At 42.7% G+C, this 16,426-nt stretch overlaps 1 protein-coding gene across 1 annotated transcript; it reads left to right on the forward strand.

Moving 5' to 3' along the window:
* Positions 1-325: 325 nt before the first annotated feature.
* LOC149008486 (uncharacterized) lies at positions 326-1,042 on the forward strand. Its single transcript, XM_089167244.1, has one exon. It carries the CDS (start codon positions 326-328, stop codon positions 1,040-1,042), a length of 717 nt encoding a protein of 238 aa, XP_089023370.1.
* The last annotated feature ends 15,384 nt before the right edge of the window (positions 1,043-16,426 follow it).

The raw sequence follows: 16,426 nt of genomic DNA on the forward strand, positions 1-16,426 counted from the left end.
CAGAGTATCATCCTGGAAGTTTCTTGGATTCATGGTTTCCCAGAGGGGAATTGAAGCTAATCCCGAGAAGATCCAAGCCCTGATTGAAATGCAACCTCCCAGAACGATAAAAGAAATTCAATGCCTAACTAGAAGAGTGGTAGCGCTAAACCGGTTCATATCCCGAGCGGGAGAAAAATGTAATTCTTTTTTCAAAGCATTAAAGGCCACAACAGGCTTAGGAGAAATCACTTGGACGGATGAATGCTAGAAGGCATTCGAAGAGTTAAAAAATTCACTTGGGACAACCCCTGTCTTAGCGCAACTGGTAACCGGGGAGAATTTGATGGTCTACCTTGCTGTTTCACTTATTGCAGTGAGCACTGTGTTGGTAAAAGGAGAAACAACACAAAACCCAGTTTATTATGTGAGTCACGTACTTATCGATGTAGAAACAAGGTACCTGGACATTCATAAGCAGGCTTTGGCACTCTTGGTAGCCTCACGAAAACTGAGGCCTTACTTTCAAGCTCACCCAATCATAGTCCCAACCAACTTCCCCCTCAAGAAGATTCTACAAAGACCCAATGTAGCTGGAAGAATGGTCGGGTGGGCAGTTGAGCTTAGCGAGTATCAGATCGAGTTCAAACCGAGAACAACCATAAAAGCTCGGGTTTTGGCTGACTTCATTATGGAAAATAGCTTACCACAAGGCAAAGACCAAAGGATAGCAATTGCGATGTCAGACCTATGGATTTTACATGTAGATGGATCAAGTAGCAGCTTTGGTTCTGAGCAGGTCTTGACTCTTCAAAGTCCTGGGGACTTAACGGTTTGCTATGCATTGAGATTTAATTTCTCGGCCTCATATAACGAAGCCAAATACGAAGCTGTTCTTGCAGGTCTACGGGTAGCCCGAGCACTTAGAGCCCGAGAGTTAGAAGTAAGAAGTGACTCTCAGCTTGTTATAAATCAAATCAAGGGAGAATACAATGCGAAAGATGAGCAAATGGCGAAGTACGTGGCAAAGGTCGAGCAACTCCAAACATTTTCGATCGGGTAACTTTCCTTCAGATACCCAGAAAAGAAAATGAAAGGGCAGATGAACTCTCCCGGCTATCTTTAGCCAATTACAACAATTTGGATTCAACAGTTTACATTGAAGAATTAGACTACCCGAGCACACAAGGATCTGAAGTCCTTGAGGTTAGCATTGATCCCGACTGGAGGACACCCTTGATTACTTATCTAAAAGATAATGAGCTCTCGGCTGATCCAAAAGAAGCCCAGAGGATTAGGAATTAAGCTATCCACTTCACCATCATAGATGGTCAATTATACAGAAGATCCTTCACTGAGCCTCTCCTAAGATGCGTTGGACCTTCCCGAGCTTCTTATGCCTTGGCAGAAGTCCACGAAGATATTTGTGGCACTCACATAGGCGGAAAGGCATTGGCACAAAAAGTACTACGTTCGGGAATATACTGGCTGACCTTGCAAAAAGACGCTCATGAGTATGTTCGCAAATGTGAACAATGTCAAAGGCATGCAACTGTCCTGAAAGTACCAGTAGTGCCACTGTCACCCATTTCTAGCCCGACACCTTTTGCAATGTGAGGAATGGACCTGATTGGAAAATTGCCAAAAGCTTCAAGAAACCGAGAATATCTTGTCGTTGACATTGGCTAGTTTACGAAATGGGTCGAGGCGGAACCCTTGGCCTCTATCACAGAAAAGCAAAAGGAGAAGTTCTTTGACGAGAAGATAATCTACAGGTTTGGAATACCTCGGGTCCTTGTGACTGACAATGGAAGACAATTTGAAGGGTCGGGTTTCAAAGCTTTCTGTGAAAGGTACCACATTAAACATCGGTGTGCTTCAGTAGCTTACCCACAAAGCAACGGACAAGTTGAAGTCACGAATAGGACACTGCTAGACGGGATAAAAAAAATTAGATGATAGTTGGGCACTTTGGGTTGAAGAACTTCCGAGTGTCCTATGGTCATACCGAACCACAACCTGAACCCCAACAGGAGAAACACCCTTTGCCTTGCATATGGAATCGAAGCTTTAGCTCCCGTAGAAGTTTTAGCCGGGTCATTCTGCTACAACGCCTTCGATGAAAAGCAAAATGACCAGGGTCTAAGGGAAAATTTGGATTTCCTAAAGGAAACCCGAGAAAGAGTTCAACAAAGAAATCAAATGTATCAGAAGAGGGTAGCTTAGTACTACAATTCCCGAGTGAAAGACCGAAGATTTTGATCGAGAGATTTGGTATTAAGAAGGACTGGGGCTTCCGACCCCAGGAATCAAGGAAAGTTAACTCCAACGTGGGAAGGGCCATACATCATTGACAAAGAAACAAAATCGGGAGCATACCGATTGAAAGAGCCAATAACGGGAAAACTGATTGATCGGTTATGGAACTCCACCAGCCTGAGAAGATTTTATCAGTAGTTTTGTATCTTTTCAAATAAAGGATTCGGAACTACACCTTTCTTAAAGGACTTAGCTCTTTTTTAAGACAAATAAAGGATTCGGGGTCTAACCTGGCCACCTTGCACCTTTCTTAAGGACTTAGCTCTTTGTTAAGACAAATAAAGGATTCAGGGTCTAACCCGGTCACCTTGCACCTTTCTTAAGGACTTAGCTCTTTGTTAAGACAAATAAAGGATTCGGGGTCTAACCCAGTCCCCTTGCACCTTTCTTAAAGGTCTTAGCTCTTTTTTAAGACAAATAAAGGATTCGGGGTCTACCCCAGTCACCTTGCACCTTTCTTAAGGACTTGATTCTTTGTTAAGACAATAAAGGATTGGGGTCTAACCCAGTCACTTTGCACCTTTCTTAAGGACTTGATTCTTTGTTAAGCCAAATAAAGGATTCTGGGCCTAACCCGGCCACCTTGCACCTTTCTTAAGGACTTGGTACTTTTTTAAGGCAAATAAAAGACAACACAAAAATCCATAGCTTTACTCCCGAGTAAATTTCAAAAAGACAAAATAAGTTAAATTTAACGCAACAATTATAGAGTAAGTTAAATTTCTTTAAAAAATATGCTTCTAGAAATTACATGGCTCGGGATACAGCTAATAACATGACTCGGGAACAAGGAGTTACATCGATCGGGATACAGCTAGTTACATGACTCATGAATGAGGAGTTACATGCCTCAGGACATAAAGACTTCAACAAGATCACACCGGCAAAGTTCGAAACTTAGTGATTGATATATTGAAGCATTTTCGAACACTTTGCAGTCGCCAAGAGCAAGGTTCATGTGCTGATCGAAAGCCATCAACTTACCAATGAGTTGATGGCCATCTTGGATTGTCACACGCATTCTATCCCGAACAGCTCAGTCATCCTTGACGGATGGGCTTGGGGAAGATCTTCCCTCAGCAGGCTGCTCGACCAAACCTTCATTTGACACGTTAGTGTCAACAATGGTGTTGGTCGGGGGTCCTCTAACTTCATCCCCAGCTTGAGAATTCTCGGGCTCTTCATCCTTGGCCTCATCCTCAGTCTTATCCTCAGGCTGCTTCTCGGGAAGAAGATCAATATAATCCACAGGATCAGGATACTCGAGAACAGGAAGCTCGAGAATATCTTCTGGCCAGGGAAGATGGAGCTTGTCATAAAACTTCGGATCCATAATATTTTGCAACTTTTTGGGATCCAGGAGTGTAGTCTGCTCGAGGGTAAACCTGAAGGCATGTCTCAATCCTTTCTTGAAGGCGGAAGCAGAAAGAGCCAATGTTAAATCTTTGAACTATTTACTCACGAAATACATCACCTCCCTCTTAGAACTTTGAGACTCTTTGGCCTTCAATTCCTCGAACGCCTTGCTCATATGAGCTTACCTCTCCTTCTCCTCAGCCAGGAGAGCCTGAGAGCTCACCAAGTCCTCGGTAGCTTTCCCGAGTTTCTTCTCGAGCATACTGACCTTTCCCTTGTATTTTCCTTTACTTTTGGAAAGGTCGTTCTTCTCTTTCTTCAGCTTAGCAATTTGCACCCAAGCCTCCTCAAGCTCCTTCTTCGCCTAGGCAGAGCTATTATTGGCCTTCTGATGAAGTTGCTCAGAAAGCTTCAGTTATTCGGACTGATCACGAGCCTGACTTAGGGCCTCGGCAAAGCAATGAGCTGCCCCGACCAGATACTTGAAGAAAAAGCATTAGTCAAGAGTAGCTAAAACGCAAAAAACAAAATCAGAAGGGAAGAAAGATCACTTGTATCCATCTGCAAAGAACTCTTTATTCAGGAGATTCTTCAAATACTCCCGATCAGCCTAGAGGGTGGCACCCTCGACCCACCGCTCAGCGACGCTCGGGTCACCAAAAACTGAGTCAAGCTCGACCATCTGTGAAGTGGAGGTCGGCTCAATGCGAGACTCGGGCTTGAGAATCCGAACTCTTTTGCCGGGGGGCGAGGAATCTCCACTGTTGCCCCTCTTCCCCCACTAGGAGCAGGAGCCACTTTCCTCTTGGGACTCCTTACAGTCCCGATTGCCGCAGCAGAAGGCTGAGCCGCAGCTACAGAAGGCTTGGCCACAACCACACCTTGAGCAGAGGGCTTTGTCTTGGAAGGGGGCTTCCTCCTTTGGGCCTCAACCATGCCCCTGGTCGCCATCTTCAAGAGATCCTCAGTCGGGACGTCTATAGACATTGCACAACAAAGCAATATAATCATGTTAGAACGCGGAATACAAAGTAAAGGCAAATGAAACGAAAGCTCACCCAGAGAAAAGCCCCACAATTGGAGCACAAACACATACTCCATGGAATAACCATGGACTGCAAACTAGTCCCCTTCCACCTGGTTAATAATACCGACCCTTTCTTTTGTCGGGATCCAGGTCAAAAGGGGCATTCAAAGCTTCAATATCATCCCTTGACCTCTCTTGAAAATCAGTAATAAAAGGCTCGGGAGAAGGAGGACGAAAGAATAAGAAAAATTCCCTCCACTTTTTGGTCGTGGAGGGGAGACTATCTTTTTTTTATGAAATTCCCTGAAATTCAAGGGAAGTGGACACCCTCTTTGCAAAGTAAAACCAGCTCCACTGGGTGTGAGGGTGCAAAGAATAATAGTGGTGGAATAAACCGAAGGTCGAGAAGACACCAATATTATGGCAGAACCCAACAAAACCAATAATATTGCGCCAACTATTGGGGCTTAAGTTGGCCGGGTTGATGGCATAGTAATTCAGTATGTCAAGAAAAAGTTTGTGCAAAGGAAGACGAAGCCCCCCAATGAAGGCATCATAATACAAAGGGTAAAAACCAGTCGGGGGACTGTTCACCCTCTCATGACCCCTCGGGATGATAACTTCATAACCCTCAGGTATATTGAAACTAAAAAGAAACCTATCTAGGTCGGCAGAAGAAAGAGAGCAGGGATAAAACTCGGGTCTTGAAGAATTCTGGACAAAATCCACATGCCAAGGAGTCAGGGGCTGTGACTTCGCCAAGGCTAACACATCTTCATCTAAGGTCCTTCTATCGGGCTTACAAGGAATGGCCCCTTGGAAACCACTGGGACGTTGAAAAGGCGGACGGGGAGGGCCCTTCATTCTAGGAAGAAAGACATGGGAAGACGAAGCAGGAGGATCCCGAGAGGTAGCCGAAGATTTTGGCCTTAGGAAGACGCAGGAAGACGAAGCAGGAGGATCCTGAGAGGTGGCCGTGGATTCTGGCCTTAGAGCACTCTAGGCAGAAAGAGTAGCAGAATCAGAGGCAACAACAGACAAAAGCCTCCTGATTCCCTCCACCCAAAACTTCATCCCTTCGGGCCTCAGCAATTGGGACTGTATCTTGGGCGTGATTCATGTCTAATATCTCATAATAGGCCCTGAGGTCATCATCGGGAGAACTTTCGCTCGAGTCATGGGTTCGCTCATCATCCGAGGACTATTCATGTAAGTCTTTTAGACAGTCCTCGTTTAAGTTAACACCCCTTATTTGATCACTATCACCTTCACTCAAGTAACCCTCATCCCGACGACATTTTCTTTCACGATGGATCGGGACGGGAACACGAGGCTGAAACCTAAAACCTCTCAAACTCGACTTGGGTTTCTTTGGCACCATAGTTGGGATAGAAAACTTACTTTTAGAAGATTGGAGAAACTCGAAACTTAATCAGGAGCAAATCTTGATCGAGAGCTATGAAAACGATGGATTGAAACAAAGAAGGGGGTATTTATACTACCGGAAGAGGCATTATTAGTCTCGATCGAACGGTTGCGGCGTTACTAGATCAATGGTCCAAAAAAGGGGATGTTTCGTCTTCCTGAGGCCGCCATAATGACAATAAGCTCTGATATTTGATGTAGCAACATCGGGCTAGACACGAACTTTAAGGAAAACGTTAGCATAATGGCTAGTCACTTCACACAAGGGTAATAAATGCACCCAACAATGAATCTCCCAAAGGCTATCTCGCATGGTGCAAACACCGTACGGGATAGAGGGCTTGTGATACGGGGAGATTTCTACCCGACTGGCTTAAGCCCAGTCTGAGGCTGATCGGGACTCTCGGTCGGGACTGTTGCCGACCGGCAGAGTCAAGGCTCTACGTCCACAGGACTTATTTGGCAACAACACTCAAGATGGAAGGTCAACTAAGGGATGATTGTGTGGGACCAACAAAAGGGGAGCACAATCTCAGGAGAGACAATAGCCCTCATCAGGAAAACTTACCAAATATAGAAAAGGTAATACACACAGTATAAAAGCAAGGACTCACCCCTCCAGTAAGCATCGAATACATTCTGAACATAATCTTGTGTAGCTCTTGCACTAGATCTTAACTTGTTCACTGTTTGACTTAGCCATCTGAGGCGATTGCCCGGCACACGAGCCGGCCTACATCTAACTTTTTTAACAGGACTCATTGTCCCGAGATCAAGAGGAGGCTTAGTCGGAATCAGAAATATAACTGTGACGCATCAATGATAATGAAATATTATACATAGATATAGAAGAATCACACAATGATTATGCATGTAATATCCCGACCGTGACTTAGGGTTGTGAACCACTAAGTTTTGGGTGATGATGATGAATAGAAAGTGGTAACCCGTAGACACATCATCAACAATGACTGCCACTTGGATTTTCAACGTTTTTGGTTATTAATGTTCCTCTCCTTCATCTATTCTATTGTCCAATATTGCCCCTTTTTTTTTTGGGTAATCTATTGTTCCAATACTGTCATATCTCTTTCATAACAACTCTTAAAAATTCTCTCTTTTTGCAAACTCATTTTAGCCATCATTTCATTGTATTATCTTTCTTTCTATTTTATATCTTTTAAAATAATTTTTGAAAAAAAATTAATACCTATGTCTTATTATCAAATTAGAAAAATAAAGTTCAAACCGAATGCCCAAAAAAATAATATAAATGAAAAAGGAACTAAATTATGCCCCTTAAAATTATCTACATATGTCTTATTTTAGTTCATAAGTGATAAGCTTTGAAAAAGTAGGCTTATAAATGCCCCTGTATGAAGAAGTGATATAATCCAAATTGAAGGAACTAAAAAAGCTAGGGTCAAACCTAAGATAACCTTAGGAGAAATGGTGAGAAGGATATGAATAGTTTAGGCCTTGTATCCAGTATAGCCTCAAATAGAACTGATTTTAGGGCAAGAATCCATATAACCCGGATTTAGTTGAGACAAGGCATATTGTTATTGTCGTTGTTGTAAACATTGATCACTCTAAACTTATTGCTTCAAAATTGACCATCCAAGTTAACTTGGGATTAACCTTTTAATTCAAATCCGCACCTTCAATAAGACAAATGGTGTGATATTCAAGGCCCTGATCCAAAAAGTTGTAGAGCTAAAGAAGAAGATGATTTACACCTATTGAAGTGGGTTGAACTCAATTACCTTTGGTTAAAATAGGTTTACAGTTTATATAGATTTACCTATCTATTGTTGCAAAAATTTGTTCAGCAGCGCAAGTAAACAACCTGCAAAAAAATTGCTAGACCGAGTTGGTTGAGGAACGTCTCTGACAATCAAGTCAGTGGAAGCACATAGCTTTAGAAAAAGAAAACAACTTGTAGAGCTCTCAATGCTAAATAGAGTAACCCAACAGTGCATACCTAATAATGGTGAAGGTATGAGTATTTATAGCTTAGTAGGTGGGTATGCGGTGATGGAGTTCAACTTAAACTCTATAATTGTTGTTAACTTCCTAGAGGAGAGGAGGAATCTTATCCGCTGAGTTGGATTGTAGTCATGGAGTTTGATCTGGACTCTAATAGCAATTCAAACTATTAGACTTACTCAGGATCCTTATCCCTATCATTAAGGAGGTTGGATATGATTCATATTGTTGATGTTGCTTAGTGCCTTTGTTTCATATGTTTATTCGTGGTCCAACCAAGGTTTGATCGGTCCGGTTCTTCTTTGGTCGACCTCGGTAGGTCTATTACGAATTGTCCATAACATAAGCCCCCAGTCACTTGGTCTCGATAGCTTTGTGCTCGGGCCAAGGGACTAAGTTTTTCTCAGTCAGGCTTCGATCTGGTCGAACATGAAAGATCTTTTCCGGATCTCATATAGAACCATACTGACAACTTCTCATTGTCTGATCCAAACGATCAGGAACTCTAGAATCAACAACATGATCTTTTGGGATCCATCGTCGCTCTGTTTTTGCAAGAGAAAGCGGCCTTTCCTGTGAACTTCCTCTACCACCTGCTATGCTCTGCAATTTTCTTGAGCACTTCAATCAGTTGGAGGAATGACTTGGAAAAAGTAATCTCTGCTATTATGGAGCATGTCATTGTAGACGATCTTTTGGTCTTGACATTCAATTATGATGGAGAGACTTTGTTTGATTTGCAGAGCTTCGCAGGATTATCTCTAGTTTCGTTGAGAAGGAGTGTGGAGGTTTTCAACACCTGTGATCTCAGTGAGATCTGATCCAATCATTCAAAGGGTTGTGAAGACGGTGGATGCTTATCTTGGTGAGATTGCAACTTATGGGGAACTCATTATATCCAAGTTTATCGAAATCACCAATCTAGTGCCAAAGGTAGCAAGGAAGGTGGACGACGACCTTTATCAAGCAGTGGATATCTTCTTGAAGGTCAGTTAGCCACTGAATCTGAATAATTAGTTGAAAGAACAAAAAATTGCAGGAAGGATCCCTTATAGACGAAATGACCATTAGAAGAATAGTAATGACAATATAGATAAGGATCCTAATTACATTGAAGGCAATGACAACAACGCAAATATCAATGGTAGAAGCATCAATCTCCTTGGAAAATTTTAATATGAATCTAAGAGAAATAGAGCAGCATGAGGGAATCAATCCAAAGATGAGCGACAATCATGCCTGCCCCAAAACCACAACCTATCGTGATTCAAGGAGTCTGGGTGGTGAATTTGGAGTTAGAGTTTGAATTGATCCATGTGATGTAATTGATCGGTATCGATTCATCTGATGGACACTGAGTTCCCTAGTATTGTCTACTGTCCTCTAAGGCAATCTTCACCACTTCCTACTGAATCTTTTATTCTGCCATTTCCTTGATATAGGAATCCATAAACACAACGTAGAAGTAAATTAATACAAGTATTGAGAGGCAATTTTCTCCCTTTCTTAGTGAAGAATTCACTACTGATACGGAGGAAATATGATCGAACCTGGTTCGTACTCGGTTTGACCCTCCACCCCGGTCGAGACGAAGGGAATCGACTTGCTTCCGAGCGAGCCGAGTCCAGAAGATAGCTTGCTGAGGAAGAAAACTAAATCGGCAACAGGCACGCCCTAATCCGACTTATGGATTAGGTTAGTTACCCTAATGATGGCAGACACAACTTGGCGGCTGTCACTTATCATTATTGAAGGGATAATCATTGAATAACAGTGAGGTTATCTCAGGAGTCCTCTACTAGTTCAAACTAGTAGAAGTCTATTGCTCAACGGATCTAATTGTTAGGATCCAACGACTATCCAAAGAAGGCTCAAATGCATCCAACGAAGAAGATTCGAAGGTACACTCTATATAAACCTTACTTACCTACGAGGTAAGGAGGACTCAGATCCATATACACACTGGTAGACGTAAACTATCATAGGCTTACGATCTAGATCACTTTCCCAGTTTTTCATTCATTAGCTCTATGCGTCTAACATAGCCATTTGTGATTAAGTTCATCAACTGACTTAGCCTTCGGAGGTGGACTCCCGACCCCAGCGGTCGGGCCACATCTGACGCTTTCGTTTTGCAGGTCATCACAAGGAGATCTAAGGGCTGAGCAGATTTTGGACGCATCATTTGGCGCCGTCTATGGGAAAGACTTATAAAGCTATGGTGACTAGATCGGCAGCAGCCGCAGCCGCTGCTGCACAACGTGATACTGGTGTTCAAATTCCTGGAGAGAAAAATCCAGATATTCCCCAGGGAAGTCTACCTCCTCTTGAGGTAGATGGTGGTCAAGGAGGACATGATCCTCTGGGGACATTCCAAGATCAATTGAATCAGGTAAAGATTCAACTTTTGGAGGTGAGCCAAGCACTCTGTGTGCTAACCAGACGAGTGGTATTACCACAAGAACCTGATCATCGCGATTCAGGGAGGCGTGTATTGCCACGGGATCAAAGATTTACTGAAGATCAGAATATCGGTCAGAACTTTCGCGAAGGTGACCGAGGGCCTAGGAGAATCGACGATCAACCTAGGCGGGACGATCGGTTTGACAAACCACAGGAAAGTACGACCGATTCAAATACAAGGTTGGATACAGGAGTGAGGACTCACTCACCGACTATTAGACAAACCGTTCGTGATGATCGAGCAGTTCGCGATGAGCGGAATGTTCGTGACGGACGGGCCATTCGTGATGATCGGATAGCTCGTGATGATCATGTTGTTCGAGGTCGTGATCGTAATGCAGAAGATCACTCGACTCATATTGGTCAGGAATTGGCCAATATCAATCAAAAACTAGGACAATTGGCTAGAGGAAGAATAACTGAGGATATTTATTCAGTTATTCGGAAAACCCCCTTTGCCGAGCCAATTGCGGGATATCAGTTTCCCCACAACTTCCGTTTGCCTACCTTTTCTACATTTGATGGCTCCGAAGATCCTACGGCCCACATCGGCTATTATCAGCAGACCATGGCAGTTGCAGGTAATTCTGATGAAATTCTCTGCAGGGTTTTTGGTTCATCTTTAACCGAAGCAGCAAAAAAGTGGTTTTCGAACCTCCCATCTGGAAGGATCGTAAACTTTGATGAGTTGGCACGCAAATTCATAAGGCGATTCCAGAGTGGAATCCAAGTCAAGAAGACAGAAGAAATCTTGTTTACCATCAGACAAGGAAAGAGTGAATCGATCAGAGAGTATCTGAAAAGATTCAATAGAGTAACAATGGAGATAGAGAATTTGGATGAGCAAGTAGCTAAAACTGCTCTATTCACTGGACTCACTAACCGAAGACTCCTGGAGCTATTACTACAGGATATGCCTACAACTTATGCTGAGTTGGTATAGAGATGCCAAAAGCAGGTTGAAGTCATGGAGATCTTAGATGCGCGCCAAGGAGACAACAAAGCCTCCACTAAAGAACAAAAGGCTCCTGAGCAAAAACAGAAGCCAAAGCAAAATGTTCGAGATCGGGTTGGAAAGCCTCAGGCTTGGCGGCAGAGATCTCCCGGTAAAAGTGAGTATACTCCATTGAATACTCCTCGGGCTGATATTCTAAATATCATCAAAAAGAGAAATATTTTGAAGTGGCCACCCAAAATTCCTTTGAAGCCTGGAACAACAGGATTGAGAAAAATATTGTCAATTCCACAAGGATATGGTCATTATACTAATGATTGTCGTCATTTAAAAGCAGATATTGAGAGATTAATATCTCAGGGACATTTGTCCAATTTTGTTAGCAGAAGAAGGGAGGAGCCACGTGAAGCTACCCCTAAAAGAGATCGTTCGGTTAGTTCAGAACGACCGAAGGAGGCTCCGAGTCTAAAAAAGGTAAGGAGGTGATTGATGCTACTCGATCACCGATCCTCACAATTTTCGGAGGCCCAGAACCTGAATCACTCTGGAGGTTAAAGACAAAATCTAAATTTGTTGGAACCGGAGAGACGCAGAAGCGGAAGAGGCCAAATGGTGAAGATTCTATCACCTTTGGCGAGGAGGATGAAAGAGGCGTTTGTCTACCTCATGATGATGCCATAGTCATCAAGGTAGAGATTGCGCGCCGAGAGGTACATAGAGTTTTAGTTGATACAGGGTTTGCGGCTGACCTAATTTTTTAGGAAGTGTATCAAAAGCTGAAGGTGGATGAGGATTTGATGGAACCGTCATCCACGCATTTATATGGCTTTGCAGGATCATCTGCAATAGCGGAAGGATCTGTCCAGTTAGATTCATCTATTGAAAGTTTTCCCAAGGAGACTACCATTCGAATCAATTTTTTGGTAGTTCGGGAACTTCCAGCTTATAATGTTATCCTTGGACGGCCATCTTTGTCCAAGATCGGTGCTATTGTTTCGACGAAACACCTGAAGATAAAATTCCCGACTGACATGGGAATTGGTCAAGTTTCCTCTGATCAGAGGATCTCTCGGCAATGTTATGTTGCCTACTTAAAGGACAAGGAGGGCCTGAAGAAGGTGACGGCCCTACCTATAGAAGTTTGAGAAGATCGGGAAGAAGCAGAATTGCAAAGGCCCGAGCCAGTAGAAAAGCTGGAGCAAATCCAGCTGTGTACCGAGGATGAGAAAAAGATTACTTATATCGGGTCTGAGCAGCTGGAGGAGTTCAAGGAGGAGTTGAAGTTTTTTCTTCAACAAAATAGTGATGTATTCGCATGGTTTGCCGAAGACATGCCAAGAATTGATCGGGTTGTCGCAGAGCATAAACTCTAGATAGATCCAAAGGTGAAACCAGTTATCCAGAAAAGGAGAAATTTCTCCATTGAAAAATACGAGGCCATTTGGGGCGAAGTCAAAACACTGAAGAATTCTGGTTTCATAGAACCAATTGAATGCCCAACTTGGTTAGCCAACGTGGTAATGGTCAAAAAGGCGAATGGGAAGTGGAGGATGTGTACAGACTACACAGACCTCAACAAGGCTTGCCCTAAAGATTGCTATCCATTGCCACGGATTGATCTCTTGATAGATGCGACTGCAGGATATGAAACTTTGAGTTTCATGGATGCCTACTCAGGGTATAATCAGATCCTTATGAATAAGGATGATGAAAAGTTTACGGCTTTCATGACTGATCGTGAAAGCTTTTATTACAAAGTCATGCCATTTGACTTGAAAAATGCAGGAGCTACATATCAGAGGGCCATCAACAAGATTTTCAAGGACATAATCGGGAAGAATGTTGAAGCTTATGTTGACGACATGCTAGTAAAGAGCTTTACAAGAGCAAGTCATATCGCAGATTTAACATAAGTATTCTCAGTGCTGCGAAAATATCAAATGAAGCTGAATCCAGAAAAGTGTGCCTTTGGAGTTTCTTCAGGCAAATTTTTGGGCTTCATGGTATCATGGAGGGGTATTGAGGCTAATCCAGCCAAATACAAGCTCTAATTGACATTGAAGCTCCCAAAATTGTTCGTGATGTGCAGTGCTTAACAGGGAGAATTGCCGCTTTGAATCGTTTCATCTCCAAGTTTGGGGAGAAATGTTTACCATTCTTCAAACCACTCAAAGATTTGAGGGGCAGCAAGGAAGCGAATTGGACTGAAGAGTGCCAGAAAGCTTTCGAGGAGTTAAAAGAAGCACTGGGACAGCCACAACTTTTGTCCCGACCAAAGAAGGGGGAAATCTTACAGCTATATCTAGCGGCGTCCCTTTCAGCGGTCAGTGCAGTACTTGTTCGTGAAAAAGATAAGAAACAGTGGCCAATTTACTATGTGAGTCATGTGTTACTTGATGCGGAGACACGATATTTGCAGATCGAGAAGCAGGCTTTAGCTCTCATGACAGCAGCCAGGAAGCTACGGCCATACTTTCAGGCTCATTCAATAGAGGTATTTACGACTTTCCCTCTTAGTAAAGTTCTTAATAAACCTGAATTGTCTGGAAGGATGGTAGCCTGGTCGGTCGAACTCAGTGAGTTCCAAGTGAGCTTTAAACCCAGAACGGCAATCAAAGCTCAGGCGTTAGCTAATTTTGTAGTAGAAACTACTGCACCAATGGAGACCACTATTGAAGATCCCATAATACCAACCATTTGGGAAGTATATGTGGATGGCTCGAGTAATATGGATGGAGCAGGAGCTGGTGTCACGCCCTCCCAGCCGGTACCCTATCTGGCATACCCGAGAGTGTGATCCACAGCCCGAAGATCAGGTATCGAGTGATCAACCTCCCACATAAACAATAACATAATCATGAACAATCATAACAAGAGTGTGGAAGATAAATCATAGATCCAATAAAGAAAGAATGAATCATAAATGAATCAGAATAATAGATATAATCAGAGTATCAAACAGATAAGTAGAGTGAGGCAAAAATCCCACTTTACAACCAGCGGAAAAGTAGCTCTAAAGAATAAACTAGACAAAACCTAATCCCAGTAGCAAGTACATTGGGTAACTAAATTGTTCTCCACTTTATAGACAACATCCTTGTAAGTGTAAATCTCATAAATGGCACAAGGACGCTTCCACTCAATGGTTGGACTAAGCATCGTACGGAGCATAACCACTCGCGGGATCTTCAGAGTAATTGTGGTAACCGCAATCACCTTCCTGGAGATATGCCTCTTCGCCTTGCGCTTCTTCATAGGGACCGTCATAGTACTCGGTACTGCGGGATAGTCTAACAACATTGTACAATAAAGGAATGAGTTTCAAAGAAACTCAGTAAGGCGATTAAAAATCCATAATAACATAAATGGCGGGATTCCGGAACAATCATGAATGCAATATGATATGAGACAAGCAATGAATGAATGAATCTAACTCTATGTATGCTGGTCTCTATTGCGCAGACATGCTTTAAGTCATAGCACCGTACTTCTTTAGGAAAGTCCACTCACATCCTCAACCATTTAAGATATCTTGGATTCTCTCACGGATCATTTCACCGGTCTTGAGCAGCCGATTGGTAATGGGTCCTTCATCCCTCGGGACAAACCTTGGCGGGGGTTAAGTCAACACACTCTCTCACAACCATTTGGTATAAATACTGGCGCATGTCGGGGTAAAACCTAGCCAAATGCAAGTCTTCTACTTAGTTACATCAAGTCGGATCCAGAGATACGTCCATTCCTCGTCCCTGACGATCCTTTCCGGTATCCTTCACACTAGAGTCCTCATAGTCCCTGACTACGAACTCACCAACCCTATTGATCATCCACATATGGTAAACGGGAAGCTCTCACGTCCTCTCACGGGTTGGTTACCGGTCTTAAGCGCCCGTGAGCCCAAGTCTAACCATATGCAACCCTACCAATAAATGGCCCCCACAATGTGATTCCTGTCCTCTCACGGGTTGGTTACCGGTCTTGAGCGCCCATGAATCCCCATTGCTACCACGGGTCGTTCGGTCTCAATACCCCTCCGATTAGGGTCGACATAACAGGACATCCTAGCCAAACACTACTAGACAATCCTAGATATGTCATCCAACAGTTTAGGAAGGTGTCCAGAGGGCATCTCCGGAAACATCCCATAATATTCCCGTAGTAGTCCAAGAACAGAAGTGTCAAAAGGACACCTCTCCTTTCCAAACCATACTTAAGCATACACATGCATCAATTCATATCATCACATATATGGTAACTTCATATATGGAAAGAAATCAATAATTACAATCACTTTTATAACATTGGTAAGTAAATCATACATGAATCAATTTAATATGAATAAGTAATGCTACTGTAATCAAAGTTATGCAACAGTAGTATATCATTGTAAGAATCTAATTTAGGAATCATATCTATGATATTCAAATATAGAAACTAGATTCATGCTATCTATGTAATTAAGGAAATAACCATCCTTACCTTTTATAACTCGCAAAGGAATCCTAAGAAATCAAGTAAGATCTCGGCAAACTTGAGAAGAAGGTCCTAAACAAGTATATACAACATATTAGGAAAGATCCCTAACAGAAAAGATACCAAAACATCCAACATAGACCAATTCCGGAGTTGCTGTACTCATTGGTCGAGTGGATTGGTCGACTGGTCCAGTCGACCAATCAGTCGACCAATGCGAGACGATAACCTAAAAAAACAGAGTTTTAAGATATGAAATCCGAATTTGGTGGTTCAAAAGGGTACTAATCAAGGGGTAGACTACATCAGTAGTATTCTAACATATATGGGACCTCAAAACACTAATCCAATCAAGATATCAAGATCCAAATTAGGAAACAAAAAGTTACCATAATTAAATCAACCATGGATCTTGATGAATTTGAAATAGAAAACAAAGA

The sequence above is a fragment of the Hakea prostrata genome, chromosome 8 (genome assembly GCF_041222555.1).
Source record: "Hakea prostrata isolate BN-2017 chromosome 8, UWA_Hpros_2, whole genome shotgun sequence".
NCBI lineage: Eukaryota > Viridiplantae > Streptophyta > Magnoliopsida > Proteales > Proteaceae > Hakea > Hakea prostrata.

Coding starts and splice junctions, on each gene's coding strand:
- LOC149008486 (XM_089167244.1), top strand. CDS start 326: ATGGTCTACCTTGCTGTTTCACTTATTGCAGTGAGCACTGTGTTGGTA.